The sequence below is a fragment of the Thermothelomyces heterothallicus genome (assembly GCF_042370625.1).
Source record: "Thermothelomyces heterothallicus CBS 202.75 unplaced genomic scaffold P884_scaffold_21, whole genome shotgun sequence".
Classification (NCBI taxonomy): Eukaryota; Fungi; Ascomycota; class Sordariomycetes; order Sordariales; family Chaetomiaceae; genus Thermothelomyces; species Thermothelomyces heterothallicus.
The window spans coordinates 77,551-95,368 of record NW_027192582.1 but is presented as its reverse complement, the minus strand read 5'-3'; the positions used below and the strand labels follow the sequence as shown (position 1 = coordinate 95,368).

The window sequence follows — 17,818 nt, the reverse complement described above, 5'->3', positions numbered from 1 at the left end:
AAAAAAAAAAAAAAAAAAAAAAAAAAAAAAAAAAAACGGCACGACGTAGCGACGGGCGACGAAAGGGGGACGGCAACAAGCAACCCCCCCCCACCAACCCTAACATAACCCCATCCAAGCAGAAAGGGACTCCTCGACCAGGGTTGCTTCCCGCCTGCTTCGTCCCATCAACCGACCCCTTGTTCCGGCTCTCGTTCTCTCGCTCTATGCGGGAGGGAAACGGGACCACCACTTCAGGGGAATGCGTGCTTTGCCTGCTACCCGCTCGTTCCAGCAACGCGCTCACGTCTTCGGCACCCGATCATCGCTGGTGGTACATACAAGCATACGCACATACGTGCATACAAGGACGTACCGCCGGCGGAAGGGTGGAATGACGTCTTCTTGTCTCGAGGAATCTAGGGCACTCTTGCCCTACTCGGCAGCCCATTAAGGCGCCAGTTGGAGATCCCCTCCCCCCCCCCTCTTTTTTTCTTTTCTTTCATTTTCATATAATCCTTGAATTGGCTTGGTTCAGGGCCGTCGGTTGGGCCGACAATCTCGCACCGAGGGAAGAGAGGGACGGCGAGGTAGGCAGGACCTGGCTTTTGCACTGGCCCTCGTTTTCTTTCGCTGGTTTTCTCTGGGCACGGAGATGACTGGGCGTTGGGTGGTGCGGGCTGATGATCATCAAGGAACTGTACTGCGTTGGAGGGAAGCGGCACCAAAATCGTACTCCTCCTAACCCGCGAGACGTAGAGTAAGGTAGTCCAATCAAAGCAAGAGACTAGCCCACCCCAGGTGACGCTAGCTAATGAACGCAGATTCATCATCACGCAAAAGTCCTTCTCTGATCGCGGAGTTCTAGCGTGAGATTCCTCCCCCCCCCCCCAAAAAAAAAGAAAAAAAGAAAAAAGGGAGAGAGAGAGAGAGAGAGAGAGAGAGAGGATAGGTAGATACCCTTGGTTTGATGGCAATTGTCAGGCCCCCCTTCAGTCCATCTCTCACGCGCGATGGCTAGGACCTCGCTTCTGTGTGTTCGAACATACACAAAGCGAGAACTCAACAAGCAGATTGAAACGGGATTGCATTTATTAGGTACGGGATACTTCCCCGGTCGTCGTAAGAATATTCTAAAAAAAAAGAAAAGAAAAGAAAAGAAAAGAAAAAAAATCGAATCTACGCAAACGAAATGCCACCTATCCTCCCGGCCAAGAAGGCGGAGGTCCCGAGCCCAACGGCTGCCACCAGCCCGGCCATCAGCGTCATCATGAAGAGCGATGATGCCCCGGATGGTCCCGGCGACCTCTTCTCCATGCCGTCAAAGATGTCCTCGAGCCGCTCGGCCATCTGGGCCTCGGCAAACCTGCTCTTCACCCGCTCGGCCCCGGCGCTCCCCATGCGCCGCAGCTCCTGCTCGGGCACGTCGTTGAGCACGCGATCCATGACGGCGGACCACTCCTCCGGCCTCTCCGGATCCCTCAGCCAGCCGGTCAGGCCGTCGACGACCGTCTCGCGGGGCCCGCCGCTGTCGGCCGCCAGCACGGGCACGCCCCTCAGCATGGCCTCGAGCGGGACGATGCCGAAGTGCTCGTTGCTGGGCGTGTAGACCAGCAGCCTGGCGGAGCGCAGCAGCATCTCCTTGAGCAGGCCGGGGACGCTGAGCAGGAACAGGACGTCGACGCCGGGGGCGACGTGGAGGGCCGACACGAGCGTCTTGGCGGTGGCGTGGCGGAGCCCCAGCCGGTCGGCCAGCGCGGCCAGCTCGGCGTGGTACGACACGTTCTCGGCCACCCGGCTGTCGTAGCCGCCCGCGACCACCAGCTTGGCCCCGCGCCGCCGCTCGGCGGGGAGCAGGGCGAAGGCGCGGATCGCCAGCGCCACGTCCTTCTTGCGCTCGAAGCGGTTGATGGACAGCAGCACGCCGTCCTGCTTCCACGGCAGCGGCTCGACCTCCACCGCCTCCCCCTTGCCCCTCCCTCGCGCGCCGTCGACGGCGGTCGTATCGATGCACGGGTAGACGACGTGCAGCTGCCGGGTGCGGGCGAGGCCGGGCCAGGTGCGGGCGACGACGCGGCGGGTGAAGTCGGAGTTCACGGCGATGGCGTCGGCGAAGCCCATGCTCCAGCGCTCGAGGGCGTCAAAGGGGACGCGGTAGAGGCGTTTCCACAGGCGGGCGCGGCCGCGGGCGAGGAGCAGGTCCGGGAAGTGGCAGTAGAAGAAGACGGGGGCGCGGTCGGGGCCGGGGGAGGCGAGCTTGAGGAGGGGCAGGCCGGCGCTGAGCTGGTCGACGAAGAAGGCGTCGGGGGCGAGGGCGGCGAGCTCGCGGGAGAGGACGGCGACCTGCAGGATCAGGTGCAGCTGGCGGAGGATGGCGCAGACGATGGCGAAGCGGCCGAGGACGGTGGGCGGGACGAGGGTGTTGCCGCGCACGCGCACGTCGAGGGTGCCTGTGTTATTTTCATGTTGCGGAGAGTCTAGTGGTTAGCGACCGTCATCCACGGGGTGCGAGGGCGAGGAGGGTTAAGAGGGGAGGAGATATCCAAAAGTGAAGCGAGAAAGAAAGGGGATAGCAAATTCGAAGAGAGAGTAAGAGAAAAAAAAAGAAAACGAATCGAAAATTGAACCAGGGAAAGAAGAAAAAAACCAAAAGAGGAAGAAAAAAAAAGGAAATGAAAACGAAAGAGAATAAAAAAATGCATACCATCGCGGGCCTCGTCGAAGCAGTGCGCCGGGTCGCAGTGGCTCGTGAAGATGACCACCTTGTGGCCGCGCTTCTGCAGCCCTACGGCCGCATCGATCACCAGCCGCTCGGCGCCTCCTATCCCCAGATCCGGGTGCAGAAACACTATTGTCTTGCTGCGTCGCTTGTCGCCGGCCATCTTTGGACCGAAGAAGAAGCCCGCGTCTCGAGCAAAGCTTGGCCGCAGGATGTTGTGGTTTGATACGCTTGATATTCGCTTACAAACGGCGGATGCAGACGTGTGTGTGTGGTCAGAAGGCCGATCCATCCAATCGTTCAAGGTCCCGGCAGGCAGGGATATACTCAGTCAGTTACGTATTGTATTGTACGGGGTACGGAGTACTCCGTATTAGTTAAGGGGGGCGTGCATACGGATTACACAGCACGGCCAAAATTACGCACAATTGTATATGTATTTACAGTCCATACACAAGTCCTTTTCAGTTCGGGCTGCATCACTGCCCCCGTCAGCTGCAGCCAATTCAAAAAAGCTTGTTTGGCACATTATTTACTTATAGTTATTTGTCAGTCCATTGTCGATAAGCTTGTCCCGCTGCCCCCGGAACACGGGCGCCACCCGTTGCCGGACCCGATCCGGATCTGAACGGGGCCGGGCCCCTGCTCTGCCCCAGCCGTCGGAACCCGAATCGGTGTTGCCGGGACGGGATACCCAACGAGGGACGAGGTAGTCTCTTACGTACGTAGTATGTATACGGATTACATTTCACCTTCATTCCCCCCTCCCCTCATTCGTAGTCCGGCTGCCCTGTTTGGCCATAGTCAGACCCCATCACCCGCCCGGTAAAGTGCCAGACGAGAGACAGGAGGCGTAACCGAACTCGCTTCGTGTCGGTGTCCACCTTCAATGTCGCATCGGCCATTTGTCACTGGTATGGCTTCGGACACTAGCACTTGTACTATGTAGGTCTCGAATACGTGGCGTGCCCACTGGGTACCCCGTAGGTACCTGGTATCGTTGCATTTTCGTCATGGGGCGTCAAAAGCTAGCTGGCGAAGGCCAGCGTGCAGTCGACCACGGCGCCTTTGGCCTGCCCGACTGGGTGATATCCTTGCCGGAAGTCAAAATACCACGAGTGAAATAACCCCGCCAAACAAACAGACGCCTACCACCTCACCGCCATGATTGCCGTCCCCTCCTCCTCCTCCTCCTCCCCCCCAAATGGCTCTCCGTCCAGCAGATAGTCGCCCCTCGCTCGGTACCCATGTCCTATGCCCCTTCCAGAGCCGCCCCAGCCGGACAACCCAAACCGAGCCCGATACCCGTAGACCAGTAAATACCCTTGAATCAACCTCTTGTGCGTAGACACATGAGACAGAGTACAAAGAACACCGGCATACCAAAAGCGAGCACTGCTCCATCCATTGCCGGATACAAGTGGCAGCCACCCACCCACGTTTGGCTTAGATAACAGCCTTGGCTCGAGATAACCCAAGATAGACCAGACGATAAATCCTATAACTTTGCCGCCATGTGCCCTTGTACCGTAGGTAGGGTAAGGTGATTTGAGTAGTGTGCATGTGTGCGTGCGCGTAGTAGTGTAGTGTAGTGTAGTGTAAGGTAGGGTAGTGCAGTGTAGGGTAGTAGACGTCCATATCAAACCATACACACTCGGCAGCCCTTTAACTCTTATCCAACGATAACCAGTCCACCCGAAACTGTAAGAATGGAGAGATCAGGAGGAAATATAACAGTCCCTTACCCTTCCCGCCCGCCTCGCCCAGGTTAAAAAGGCAGCCACACACCTAGGGGAATTGAGATCCGAACTGGACTAACAACACGAACCAGCCTGACACAGGTGCATGCTCTCCCAAACCAAAACCAAACCCAAGAACTCAGTCCAGTTCAATAGGAAATAGACCGCCCCTTACCATCCGCTCCCCTTCGCGTCCCAGTCGTGATAGGATGTAATGTGTATGCAACGTCGCGTCGCACTCACGCAAGCCAAAAATGGTATCATGACCCCCGAAACTGCCCGCTACGTTCCTGCCCAAGCAATCTGCCAGTAACCCAGAAACTCCCGAGAAAATGCGAGCAATCTATCTACAAAACATTGCGTCTGAGTGCTCCATGCGAATCAAGAAATTTCAAACGGCGGAGCATACGTCGTAAGTTGTGTCGAGCGATCGCAGGAAAATAGGCTGACGTAAACCGACCACCGACGTCGACGAAAAACAAGGTCATATTTCGTTCAGGCATCAGGGGGGGTGCTGACGACACGCGGCGGCCGCAGCGCCCAAGTCGTAGCGCTTAGTCGTTATCCACAGACATCTTCTTGGCCGTCTCCGTGCTGTCCACGCTCGTGGTCGTGTCCCTTCTCCTCGCATTCCTCACCAGCCTTTCCACCCCGTGCGTCTGCACCTGCATGTCCCTTAGAGAGGAAGCGCCAGCAGCGGTCGAGATCGAAGACCCGGCGGGCTTCTTCTTCCGCCTGGCCATGGTCAAGCCTTCGTCGCTATCGCTGTCGTTATCGCCTTCGTCATCGTCATGCTGACGACACCGCGACCCTCTTCTGCCGGTGGAGAACCTGCCACCCGCGGGAGCTCCCGCAAAAACACCGGACTTGTCCAGTTTCACGGGGACTGCACCCTCAAGATCCTGCGCTTCGAGCGGGAATCCGGTCATGGGCTCCTTCGCAAATGCCGGCGGAGTGAGCGAGTCGGTGGTGTCGACAACCGCGGACCGGCCCACGAACCCCGGGTGGCCCAGAAACTCTCCCTCCGGATCCGCCGACACCGAGCTCGTGCTGCTGAGCAGAGCCGGCAGCGACGGGTCCGACTGAAACGCGAGCATCCGATCGGCCACCTCCTTCGTCATTTGGTTGTTGAGCCCATAGATCGGGCTCGCCGACTCGCTCGGGCTCGTCATCGGCGTGGTGAGCGCGCCCACCGAGGTCGAACTTGACGATGGTCCCGTCGCGGTGTCACCCCTCGACGGGGGCAGCGGCGGTAGCGTCTCGTCATCCGGTGATGGTGGGCAGGGCACCAGCGCAGGCTCGGTCGGCTCAGGGGTCGACGGCTTCTGCACGGCCTCGGCGACCTGGGCCGCCACCGGCCTCTTCTCAGATTGCAAGAGGCCGTGTTCGTCGACCTGACGCATGTCGGGGTCAGGTTTGGACTGCCCGGGAGAGTTCTCGGACAGTGATCCAGGCGCTGGCCGCGCCGCCGTCGAGGCATCTTGCCCAACCCCCTCCCCCCCTGGATCGGTTGATCGTGGGGGGTGAGGCTGCACCGCGAAGGGGATGTTTCCCGGGGCGACGGCAGTGCTCAGCGAAACTCTGACTTCCGCACGCTTATCGTCGCTAGCGAACAGCCCTCGATCGACGGATCGGGCTCGGCCAGGCTCGTCTGAGTGCGGCCTCGTATCGCGAGCTTTTCTGAGCGCCCTAATCGGGTCGTCTGAGGGGCTGTCTAGGAACGGCGTTGCGGATTGGGCCAGCAGAGTTTCGATTGGGCTGGGCGTGAGAGCTAAAAAAGCATTCGTGATGGACCGAGATTGGCCGTGGCGAGGCAGCAGTCCCCGATGGGGGGAGCCAGATTGCCGGCGGCGCGACGCGTCGTCTCTTCCGGCAAGGTTTGAGAGCAGCTCAAGGGGGCGGCGGGATGCGTGCCCTCCGGCCGGTGACGCTTGGTTCAGCGGTGACGGGACCGGGGGCGACCCAGTCTCGGGGCTGGCTAACACACTGTGCGTCAAGGGATGTCGGCCCGGCTGTTGAGACGGGCTAGAAAAGTAGTCGTCCGGGCGTAAGCTTTTCCGCCGGCTGTCGCGTAGGTGGGGGGTAATCAAACCAGTGATGTCTCCTGCGGAGCTGGCCGCGCTGCTGGTGGCGCGCCGTCTCGAGGAGGCGCTATCTGTTCGGTCCCCGCGAGGGTGCATGACCTTGCCGACCGCCTTCTTAACCACGGACCTGGCACGCTCCATCAGGCTCAGGGGGACAACAGCGCGAGCCATATCCTTCTCATCGACCTGGATCCTCTTGCCCGACGCTCTCCTCGACGGGTCCGTGTCGTCAATCCACGACATCACGTCCACGCCGTGCATGACCCATGGGTGTCTCTTGACGTCGCGGAGGCGGATTCTCTTTTCCGGGTCCTTGGTGAGCATCTTCTTCAAGAGATCCTGAAGTTCCGGCTCGATATCCTCATAGGCAAGCTCGTCGTCGTTCCGGTATGGTGGTTTGTTCAGTCGCGTATACAGTGACTTTTCGCTGGGCTTCGTGGCGGGATCGACGGGGCGAAGCCGCCGGTCTGGGATGTACACCTCTTCATTCGCAATCTTCTTGAACATCTGCCACTCGTCTTCGGCCAAGAAGGGAAGCCTTGCATAGATCAGGCAATAGAGCGTGACGCCCAGTGACCAGACGTCGATCTGCTCGGTCACCTTGGGCTGCTTGCCGGGAGGAGCATCGTAGAGGTCGGTGGCACAGAGTTCGGGAGCAAAGAAGGCGGGTGTGCCGACCGTTTTGGCAAGCTCAAAGTCGTCGTCAAAGTCCCGGGCTTCCGACTCGGAGATGGTGTCGTCCGGCTCTCCGTCGCGGACGGGCCGACCGAAGTAGGAGACGCCAAAGTCGGCAATCTTGGTTCTCTTGTCCTTTGTCCAGAGCAGGTTCGCTGGCTTGATATCTCGATGCACGACGCCTTCATAATGCAGGTACTCGAGGCCCAAGACAGTGTCGCGGAAGGTGTTCCTTGCCTGCTCGATGGTAAAGCAGGGGACGTAGGAGAAATCGTCGACGAACGGGTCGTGCACTCTGTTGAAGTCGAAGGAGGATATGTGGGATATGAGCGAGTCGGCCATGCTGGGAGACCGTCCTTGTAGGGAGGGATCATCAGCGTACGGGCCGTACATGGTTCCGTCGAGCGCCGTAGAAGAACCGGGCTTGCCCTTGATGGGCAAGGCACCGGGTGTCTCCAGATCACCATCGTGGGCGGCAGGTGCGACGTCCGGCTCGGCAAGTCTTGACAACGATTTGACTGACTGTGACCGGGACGGCGCTCGGGAGGTGGCTCTTGACCCGGCGAGAGAGCTCGAGTTCGACAGGGCTGGGCGGATGGCCGACAGGTCGGGATCATCCCTGCCCAATGAGCCAACATGCGCGTCAAGCTCCTCGTCGTCTGCCGGGCCGTACTCGAGGCTCCAGTAGTCACCCGAAGGCTTCTGGGCGCGGGCACGCAGACTCGCCCGTTGAGCAGCCGCCTTGGCGGCCTGGCGCCGCAAGAGAGCACGTTCAAACCGATCCTCTTCCGGCGTCGACTTCGCGCCCCGCTTCTCGCGTTCGATACGGCGACGTTCGTACTCGCAGATGTGGGGGAGGCCTTTCTTCCTCCACACCACCTCGCCGAGCTCGACGTGTTCCAGCACCATGTAGATCTTCTTCAGCTCCGGATCGTCAATGACCTCGAGCAGGGCGACGACATTGGGGTGCCGTATCTTCTTGAGGATGGCAATCTCCTTCTTGCTCTTGTCCTGGGTAGACATGGCTGTGACCTTGCCGAGCCGACGTTTCTTGGAGAAGCGAGGGATGATCTTGATGGCGACGAACTCGCCATTCTCCACGTTCCTGGCAAGCTTCACCTTTCCATGCACGCCGCGGCCCAGTTCTTCGATGATCTCGTAGTTGTTGATGTGCTTCCTGCCGGTTGTGTAGTCATGTTCGACGTTTGCCTTGTGCGTCCTAGCTGCGGTATTAGCGGTCACGTACATACGTATGTACGGGATGGGCCACTGCCCCGCTCGACTCCCTTCCTTCCGCCATGGCGGGGGAGGCGGGACGAGGGTAGTGGATGGAAGAGGAGCACTTACTCTCGAACCTTATGCCCCTGCAGCGGATGCAGATAGGGGCTGTTCAAGCCTCCTGGCGTCGCCGTTTCGGAGCCGGGTTGCGACGGGAAGACCATGTTCGGGCGGGGCATCGACGGGCTAAAGAGCCCCGGCGGCGACACGGGGGTGCTATTGGCAGTCCGAGACTGCCCGAGATGAGACGGAGGAGGCGGCAGAATGCTGTGAAGGCGAGGGTGCGAAGGCCGACGGAACGGCGGCTGTGACGGTTGTTGAGGCTCCATGGTGGGAATCTGAGTGAGCTCGGTGTGGGAAGACCTTCATGCTGGACAGCGGTGTCGTCGTTGCAATCAACGGGGGGACTACGCTGCCAAGTCGCAGGGACGTTGTCGACAGCAAGGCCCAGGTGCACTTAAACAGACATTGTCAAAATGCCCGAAAACACCAACGAAAAAAAAACAAAGGGAAAGCTTGGATGAAGAATTGGTGACGAAAATCGGGCCGCTGACGTCGGGTCAGGGAATGCAGGCGAAATAGCTGACTTTTGGTGGTGCGGTGTCTGCAAAACGTCCCACCAAAGAGGCGAGAGGCAGATGCACGGGCACGGTTTTTGGTCGGTTGCGGTTGTCGCTAGCGGCTGCGGATGGATATCGGACCACCCATGTTTAGCTAGCGTGGGTACCTAGCGTACAGTACAGACTGTACTATACTCTGGTACCCTCACCAGGCAAGGTCGGTCTTGGTGCGCTGCAACCCGACCTGCAGAGCTGCGGCGTCGGCGGGGTCGGGCACGAAGTACTGTGTACTTGAAGCACGCACTGAAGTACTTACCGCGCTCAGAAACACGGCGTTCTCGCAGTGGACAAGCAGTAGACGGGACAGCAACCACCGGTCCGTCGGTTTCTCAAGTATTCCCGTTAGGCTGCTCACCTACCCTTGCAAGCCTGAATATCTGGATATACTTTGATTCAGGGTGCAGAATGTACAGATTGCGGAGAGCGAGGTACGCAGGGTGATGCCGCTTCTTCTGGGTGGTGGCGCCTGCATGATGCAGCGATCAGTAAACATCGAACAACGGGACCTCAGGCAACACGATGCATATCCAACATCATGCAGTTGCCAGTGTTTGAAAGGTTGATTTACTCTTCTTGCATACTAGCCCATACCCAATGTCGGTTCCATATAGATCTATCGCAAAGTACGTCTTGGCTGTCACGATTGTGGCGAAGACGACGCAATGGGTACCATAGTAGTCGTCATGGTCAGAAGAGCAGTCATCAGGAGGTGAGGCGTTAACGTTATAGTTATCCTCCGGAGGTACTGTGTAGATGAGATCGGCAGGCTACCGGGCGTCGACACATACGCGTAGTAGAGCTTCCTCTACTACTCATACGATTGTCTCTTCTTTCACTGCAACCTGATGAGCTCCCAACAAGTGTACGAAGTACGCAGTACGGAGGACTGTATGGCTGGTAACAATTGTTGAGAGGCAGCGAGACGCTGGGTCTTTGTACTCCGTACAGTACTGGTGAAATCCGTACTAGGGGGCTCTCTGCCAAGAGGTTGAACGTCGCATCCACATCGCCAAGATGCAACAGGGTGGAGACATAGAAGGGAGCAGAAGGGATGGGCCCGAGCTTATCGCATCTAACCCTTTGCAGCCAGTGATTGGCAGGCCCCACCATGCCCAACGCCTTCTGCAGGTCTCCTTGCTGGAGTTCCGACATGTTGAAGTCGAAACTGGAGGCTTCCAAAGAGAGCCTCAATGGTAGAATAGAGAACCGGTGTCTATCAACTTGCCGATAGTCAAATATTGCGTGATTAGACACACAGTGCACACTACGAGCCGGCTAGTCAGCTCCCTCCTCCGTAATGTACTAAGGGTCCAAAGGGCAAACATCTGATTCGAGTGGATATCCCTCGGCAAGGGCGGGGCTCCCGCGATGTGCTGTCCATGTACTTGTACATACCAGGTATATATGTGAGGGTACGTATAGTTACTCTGTATTTATTGCAGTTCGGCGTGCAAGCCCACAGTCTGGCGGCTGCCACACAGAGTTCCCCCAGGCTTGAGCACATTAAGTTCTTTCCAAATGCGAGCCTTTCGCAATTGATGAGCTCAATCGAGAGGCTGCATAGCAACCTCAAAAAGTCCCCAGGGCTGTTTCGCCACGCCGGTGTCCGAGAAATTAATTGTTGTGTTTGAATAGCAGCCGGCCGTGCTTTTGAGTTACTTGTACCCCGTCCGTAGTTTGTTCGTAGGAAAACCAAATTTGAGCGCACTCAGCTTTCACTCCAGCGCTGGACCAATGTTAAGCAGAACATCGACAGCCGGCGCAAATTCGGCAGGCACTCGGCCCGGGCAGCTACTGCTCTTGGACTGCCACGGGTGCGGCGCTATTACAAAACCTCAATGCGGGCCTTCTTCCCGTCTTCGCTCCAGAAAGGTAAGGTACCTGTTCTCTAGAGATGCCTTCGATGTCGCGCTGTACACCGGTTCTGCTCCCCTTCGGCCGGACCGACGGCAAATGCAGGGGCCCTCAAAGAACTGTATCCACTCGGCGCGCCGACAGCGCAGACGTGGTGCTGCCGTATTGTCGAGGATGGGCGAAAACACACGTCCACCGAATGCACTAGTGTAGTGTGGCGAGTGGAATTCGCCGACCGGAGATCTAGTTAGGCATCAGCAGCAGCCGCCTCCTGCCAGAGCTTTGGGCGAGCGAGCCATCGGAGGCCCAGACTCTACACTAGTTATCGTGTATTTGGTACATGCGCTCGTGAACCGTCACCTCTCCCCTGTAGTTACACCTACACATACTACTACATCGCCAACCAAACCGGCGCGGACTCGGCGGGCTAGTGCGTGTACTGCAGTGCTGCGGTCCTATATGGGTTAGCTTCATGGTACGGAATTCGGCTTACCAGAAGTAGGTTGTCCTGCTTGGAGTTTGCCGTTACAATTGAGTCCCTTCGGCCTGCCGAAATGGTGCGGCTCGATATTGGCTGCGACGCGATACGACCACTTAGCGAGCTCTTCACAATCATCAAGCAGGAAAAAAAAAAAAATAGGTTAGGTGCTGCATCTTGTCAATACTTAGCACCGTCGCTCCTACCCTGCCTTCCATTGTGTGTGCCCAGCTTGTTTACGTTCGACAATCGAAGCGCTACTGCCAGAGAGCTAATGAACTTGCGAGCAGACTTCGGATGCCCGATTTAGGGAACGGGCATGGTCAAAGTTTGAGGCGGGCGGTCCAGACCCCAGGCTTCTCTGCATCTGCTGCCAGTCCGCTGCAGTTCTGAGTGGTTCGAAGGCTCCGAGCGTTGCCTGAAGCAAGCGTCCGTCGGCTACAGCTATCTTGCTCTTTTCGTTCATTTTCCTCTCTTTCTCCTCTCTTTTTCTTCCATGTTTTGCTTTCCTCTCGATTAGATCAATGTTTTTGTTCGTTACATGGGAGGCGACAATGGGTGTTGAAATGAAACAACGCTCCAATCCTAAGCGGCAACTTTATCGATCCCACGTTTCAGACGAAGGTCTGAGCCCCAATTTCAGAACCTCCCATGCGCGCACACCTGTGGTATCTACCAATCTCGCTTTTCGCTACGAAGGCACCTAAATGCGGCAGTATACGGATTACTGTACAGTAATTATGTACATGCTTTATTGAACATCGCGCATGCTTTCCAGCCCACTGGGCGAGCTCTCATTGCTCCGGAACCAGCCGCAGCCAGTTTTCGGTTCCCAAGCGTCGTCGGTCTCGCCTCAAACTTGACATGTCCCGACTGCGACAAAGCACCACAACCTTGTTCGCGGTGGCCCCCTCCCAAGACGAAGACACCCAGGCCAGGATGGCTTCGGAAGACCCTCAGCTGCCCGTCTCGGTCCAATCAAGAAACCCCACTCCACAAACCCATCTGCATGTCTCACGCACCTTACAGAAAGTGCAGTCTCACATGGGCAAGGGGATGACAGGCTAACCCAGGACGCTTCCGGGACATAGACAAAGATGGGCAGACAGAAAATGGGACGACAAACTCTGCCGCCGACCTTTCAGGGTGGCCTCGGCTGCATCACGAGATGCATATCCAAAGAGAACCAGGTCTCACAGATCCATCTCGCATTGTAGCGTAGTGTACTACCCCGTAGTATATATCACAACGAAATTGTATGCCCTGCTTTCACACGCCTATCATAACATCTGCAGGTACTATATGTTCCATATATATGTCTGTACGTGCATCCCTTACATAGGTACCTACGTACATTTCTATGTAAAGCACAAACGCGGTCTTCTTGCCCAGCCACCGGGAACCACACCGACTCGGCCACCGCACGTCACCGAGTGGTTTTTGACGGAGGCAATGCAAGGCCCCCTCCCCCAAAAATCGTTTTCCAATCTCGGGGCAAGCTAGTCGGTTTGCCAGCATCTCGAGACTAACGGTGGAAGTGGTTCCATCCTAGCTACACTAGCGCGCGCTCTTCTTGGGCGGGCGAGCTTAAGAGTATACGGATTATAGATGCCTTGTTCCCCCTTCCCGCCCGTCCGGCAGCAGCTTCTCCACATCATTAGATGGCGCCTCAGCACGCTATCAGCAGAAGCCGCTTTGCCATGGCCGCCATGCGCGTCATCTCCGTCGATCCCAAAAGCGGCTTGCCGGGGAGGGACAAGGAGGGTGACTAGCGTTATCAGGCTGACGAGTCCCTTCTCGAATTGTGACACGGGCTTGCACCCTGAGCCGTCTCAAGTGCACCAGACCGTGATGCTAAGCTTCAAACCGGGTGATATTTCTGTACTCGACCACACAAGTCCATTTTTGGGCCATTCTTGACCTCTGGTTTCTTGGAGGCGAGCACCTGTATGGACATGTGAATACGAACCAACGTGGGCTGGAGGTTCAGAATGGGCTGAAACAAAATTACTTCAGCTGGCGTATTTCTTCTTGCCGTCCTCCTCTCTGATCCGGGTGGAAGAATTAGTGTGCTGGCACAAGAACATACGATAAGTATACCCACGTTTTAATGAAAGCTCGCTACCACAGAAGATCATCTGCCTGGGCGAGACAACTTACCGGACACTTTCGCCGGCAGACGGGGTGGCTGTCGCAGGCTAGTATAGACATGCTTTCAATGTAGTTATGCACTCCGTAGAGTAGCGGGCTTTCTTATCCAACCCCAGGGAGGCAGTTACTGTGGCACACGGCCCTGCCGCAAGAGATCCTGGGCGCTGGCCCATCACGCCAGTGGCTCTTCTTGGCCTCCCACAACCATGAATTTTGTACCGGCGCTGCGGGACGATTCAGGATCATCAACGAAGTTCAACAACTCGTCGTCAAAAACGAGGGACAAGGTTCAACCTCGGGCAGCCCAGGGCGACATCATCACAGTCGCCCATGCTGCTTACCTGGGACCACACACCTGGGACCACACCTTGAGCACACATGTACAGAGGATTGCCCTGAATGCACATACATACCTTAGGAAGGTATGTATTGTACACACATGCAGTGGTTTAGTTACCAAGGCTGGGACTGCGCACTTACAAGTGTGCGGAGGCGCTCCTCCGATGTTTCCGCGCGTTGAAACCCAGCCCTGGCAAATTATTGGCTGGGCAGCGCCACCATGATGCCTTCAACGATCCCGAAGATATGGTTCTTTGAGCTCCAAGGATCCAATGATGCAGGTGCAGGTGCTGCGCCACAGAACTCCCAAGACGCAAAACGCAATCAGTATTGGTATGGATCCGTACTGAATCGCGATTCGCTTCGTCTTGCTAAAGAGGGAAAAAGCCCGATTCTCCGCCATCAGTACGGTCTGGTACCTGCCTCCTTGAAAGAGGAGAAAAAGAAAAAAAAATGACCAAGGAAGCGTCAGAGGCAGCGACGGCTGGCCATTGTCAGTCTGGCAACCAACTTCGGTTGATACTCGGGATCCCAGCTTCGGGAGAGTGACAACCTACGGATAGTGCCAGCCGCTTTCCCGGACCCATTGTTTCCCAGCCACAAATGATGCATTATCTCTGCAAGAATCAACTGCCTGCTTCCAAGCCCATCTTGCAGAAACTCCCGGCTGATAGCGTAGCATCAGAAACACTCAAGCAACATATCGCGTCGCACGGCGAACCAAAAGGGCCTCGCTTCAAGTTGTAGGCGCCAAAGAGGGAAGAGGAAGCAGCGAAGAGAACGAAAAAGAACAGGCAAAAAAAAGAACTGAGGACGTCCCGCGAGAGATAGAGGATTCACAATGCAAAAAAATAAATAAATAAAAAATAGAATAGAATAGAATAAAAAAATAAAATAAAATAAAACCGGATAGAATTCGATCCGGCTCGGCTGCATCCTTTGCTTTCTCCATCCGGTCGATGGCTTCAGGATCTTCCCCGTCTGATCCCGTTCGTTCCCCATCTCCACGGCATCGCCAAGAGCTCCTAGCTTTGCTTGGCGAATGCGGAGACTGTGTAGAATCGGGCTTAGCACGGCGGAGTCAAGGCAGGGTGCGGGAGCAGAGGGGCAGGCCAGGGAATGGAAGGAACCGCAAGTACCGGGGTACCTCCATTGACCCTCCAACTACGGATACTGCTCTGTGCGAAGTGCTACACTACTGTGTAGTATCCTTGCAGAGATTCCAAGTTGCGTTCGTTCTCGCATACACAGTAACCGCACAGTCTCCATGGGCCAGGATGAGATGGTTGAAGGTTCGACTTGCACACTGTGGGCGTAGCATTTCTGAAACCCCCCTCAACACCACTATCCTTCTTCCGACCTGCAGCCCCCCTCCATTTTAAAATGAGAGATGGGAGAAACGGAAGGAAAAAAGGTGGGGGGGAGAGAGCGGCCGATTATCCGGACCTCAACCCATCCGCATCCATTCCACGCCAAAATGAACATAGAAAGAAGGTGCGCGTAGGGTGTGGTGTATACCGGTCACTCTCTCTCGACCACCGTGCCGCCATCACTGCACTGTAACATTTCCTGTGTGCATGCTTCACTCGGGTCACGGAAAAGCGCTGAGCACTCCGAGACATTTCCAGAGGGGTCTACGCCTGTCTAGGTAAAAGGATGTGTGGTACTTTCAGAGAAAGATTTACAAGAAGTCCAAGGAAAGAAGGAAGGGAAGGGAAGGGGGAGGTGGGGAAGACGGAATGGAGGAGGGGAAGCCTCGGTGCCTTCGACGCCAGTAGCGCCCGTTCTCTCCAGGCCTGCTAGCAACTCACGAGGTGAACGCGGGCCGGATCGGGTAACGTCAGCTCTCGGCTGGGCTGTGAGGGAAGTGTTTTCTGACCTGATGATGAGGAAACATTTGGTGACTACCTATTCACTGGGAAGGGCGGTTGCCATGATCGAGCTGGATTCCTCCGTTCTCCAGCGATACTAGGTGCATTTTACGCCATCGGCCCCGTGTGGAATGGTGATGTTGGTGAGACAACCTGGGGCAGTGTGCGTGCGTGTGCGTGTGTGTGTGTATGTATGTGTGTGTAAAACGTACATACCTACAAGTACAAATGTACTCCGTACGGCGCACACTCGGCACGACAACGCGGCGGGCACTGCGATACCCACCCGGGCGTCAGTACACTATGCACGCACGCAGATCAAACCGCCGACTCGAGGCAGTGGCCTGATCCCCCACGCCTCCGCATCCACTCCCGCCGCTGATCTCGGTACTCAGGTTGTATCCCCGACCGTCGTTGAAGCCCGGAGCGGGCAGTGAGTTGCGGTCCAACGCCACCTTGCTGACGACGACAGCACTGAACGGCCGGCTCCGCGCCCGGGCGCAGCCGCCGTTAATGTAATACGCTACCATCACCCTACCCTCTTCCCCCCCGCCCCCCTTTTTAGCTGGGTCACTTGCCCGAGTCCGCAATACAAAGCTTGTCCGAGAACTTGCGTATAGCCGGTCTCACCGCCCGTCTCCATCGCACCTGTCTTGTATCGTTCTCTCACCTTTCCCATCATGCAGGCGCCGCACCCGCTGCTGTAACATAACCCAGCTCCTCTGCCGGGTCTAACCTTTCCGTTTCAGGGACCAAAAGGGTGCCCCTAAGTAGCCAAATACCTAGCCTAGCCAATGCCCGCCTTAGGGCTAACCTTGAACGAAATTCCAGGATCCTCATGGGAACCTCTGGTCCTCAGGATGCCTCGGGAGGTCTACGAGTACGGCCTATCTATATTCAGGTGAAATGGTCCGGGGTTGGGGGGTAGGGTGGGGGGCTTTAACATACTCGTTGAGAGAACGGATAACGAATTACTTGGGTGAATACTGAGCAGACCGTTGTAAACAGACCGACCCTGGATCTCCTCGCCGCAGGGACGTCCAACACCACACTCCTTATCGCATACTTCACGCAAGGGTGGCACGACTGTGGCTGCTTGTGATTTAGTGAAATAGCCACACTTCTTCAGGCAAATATATGCACATGTGGTTCAATCAGTGGCATTTCCTAGAGTGTGACGGTCTTCGGTTCGTCTCCGCAACACCATCCGGGAGGGATCATCTGCTCTCCCCAAGGTCATAATCAGACAAGAAAAAAAAAAGAAGGCAGATGTACTAGAGAAAACCAGGTAGCGGGGGTGAAACCACATTATTGCCGTCTTTGGCTCAAGTGCTCAGATGGATGCATGATATGGAATATGGAAGACAGTTACAACAGCCTGATCCCAGATCCTCCGTACTTCACACCACACAACATGGGCTTGCTTCTCCGAGCCTTTTTCGGAGATAGAAACAGGTGGCGCCTCGCTCCGGGCTTGGAACTGGCCGGCCCTATCTAAAAGCTCTTCCTAGGTAGACAAAATAGGGGCTGAGACTCCCGAAAGATTCGAAATACGGCTTCAAGTCCAGGCCGTGAGGCACATCCTTGAACAAGAGCCTTGCTAGGGCTTTCTGGTCTCTGTACATGTATTTCTAGAGCCTCCATCCCTCCCAGAGCCTGCGGTATATTGTATTACAAGAGCGAGCCAAAGGCTTCTAGTGTGAGTCTCGTAACAAGGAGAACCGGTGCCCCGTTGATAATGCAGGACAAGCCGACCAGTGCTGTCACCGAGAGAAGAGTAGTTCACAATTTTCTCTTTGGGCTACCTAGCTCTGCAACTTCCCCGTTAGCTCCTGGGTCCGTCGCATCAGAGAAAGCAAAAAGCTGCCATGCTCGTCCAGCATAGGTAACCTTTTTCGTATCCCGTAACTCCGAGTTCTGCATATACGTACAAAGAGTGATGCCCAGCAAGAGACTGCGGGCATATCAATGGGATCTCAAAGCAAGATAACAGCCATAGCGGTTGGGTTTTCATGCGTAATTATGTCCACT

At 56.3% G+C, this 17,818-nt stretch overlaps 3 protein-coding genes across 3 annotated transcripts; all 3 read right to left on the bottom strand.

The window, feature by feature from the left end:
• Nucleotides 1-1,114: 1,114 nt before the first annotated feature.
• P884DRAFT_247788 (glycosyltransferase family 4 protein) lies at nucleotides 1,115-2,861 on the bottom strand (the record flags this gene model as incomplete). The annotated part of the gene is made up of 2 exons (XM_069440519.1): nucleotides 1,115-2,429; nucleotides 2,684-2,861. 2 exons carry the CDS (start codon nucleotides 2,859-2,861, stop codon nucleotides 1,159-1,161), a joined length of 1,449 nt encoding a protein of 482 aa, XP_069295435.1. The 3' UTR covers nucleotides 1,115-1,158.
• A 3,274-nt stretch (nucleotides 2,862-6,135) lies between these two features.
• P884DRAFT_57058 (kinase-like domain-containing protein) lies at nucleotides 6,136-9,132 on the bottom strand. Its single transcript, XM_069445966.1, has 3 exons — nucleotides 8,544-9,132; nucleotides 6,530-8,415; nucleotides 6,136-6,462 (listed from the first exon to the last, which is right to left on the bottom strand). Exons 1-3 carry the CDS (start codon nucleotides 8,801-8,803, stop codon nucleotides 6,431-6,433), a joined length of 2,178 nt encoding a protein of 725 aa, XP_069295434.1. The 5' UTR covers nucleotides 8,804-9,132; the 3' UTR covers nucleotides 6,136-6,430.
• Nucleotides 9,133-14,021: 4,889 nt separating this feature from the next.
• Nucleotides 14,022-14,679, bottom strand: P884DRAFT_262388 (uncharacterized protein). The gene is made up of 2 exons (XM_069441654.1): nucleotides 14,474-14,679; nucleotides 14,022-14,400 (listed from the first exon to the last, which is right to left on the bottom strand). Exons 1-2 carry the CDS (start codon nucleotides 14,501-14,503, stop codon nucleotides 14,146-14,148), a joined length of 285 nt encoding a protein of 94 aa, XP_069295433.1. The 5' UTR covers nucleotides 14,504-14,679; the 3' UTR covers nucleotides 14,022-14,145.
• Between the last annotated feature and the right edge of the window lie 3,139 nt (nucleotides 14,680-17,818).

Excerpts from the sequence above, each read along its gene's own strand:
- P884DRAFT_262388 (XM_069441654.1), bottom strand. The coding sequence starts at position 14,503 with ATGGGTCCGGGAAAGCGGCTGGCACTATCC. Across the intron at positions 14,401-14,473 it reads GAAAGCGGCTGGCACTATCC|CCGTCGCTGCCTCTGACGCT; the intron begins GTAGGTTGTCAC and ends GACAATGGCCAG.
- P884DRAFT_57058 (XM_069445966.1), bottom strand. The coding sequence starts at position 8,803 with ATGGAGCCTCAACAACCGTCACAGCCGCCGTTCCGTCGGCCTTCGCAC. Across the intron at positions 8,416-8,543 it reads CAGGGGCATAAGGTTCGAGA|GACGCACAAGGCAAACGTCG; the intron begins GTAAGTGCTCCT and ends TACCGCAGCTAG. Across the intron at positions 6,463-6,529 it reads CTCCGCAGGAGACATCACTG|CCCGTCTCAACAGCCGGGCC; the intron begins GTTTGATTACCC and ends CTACTTTTCTAG.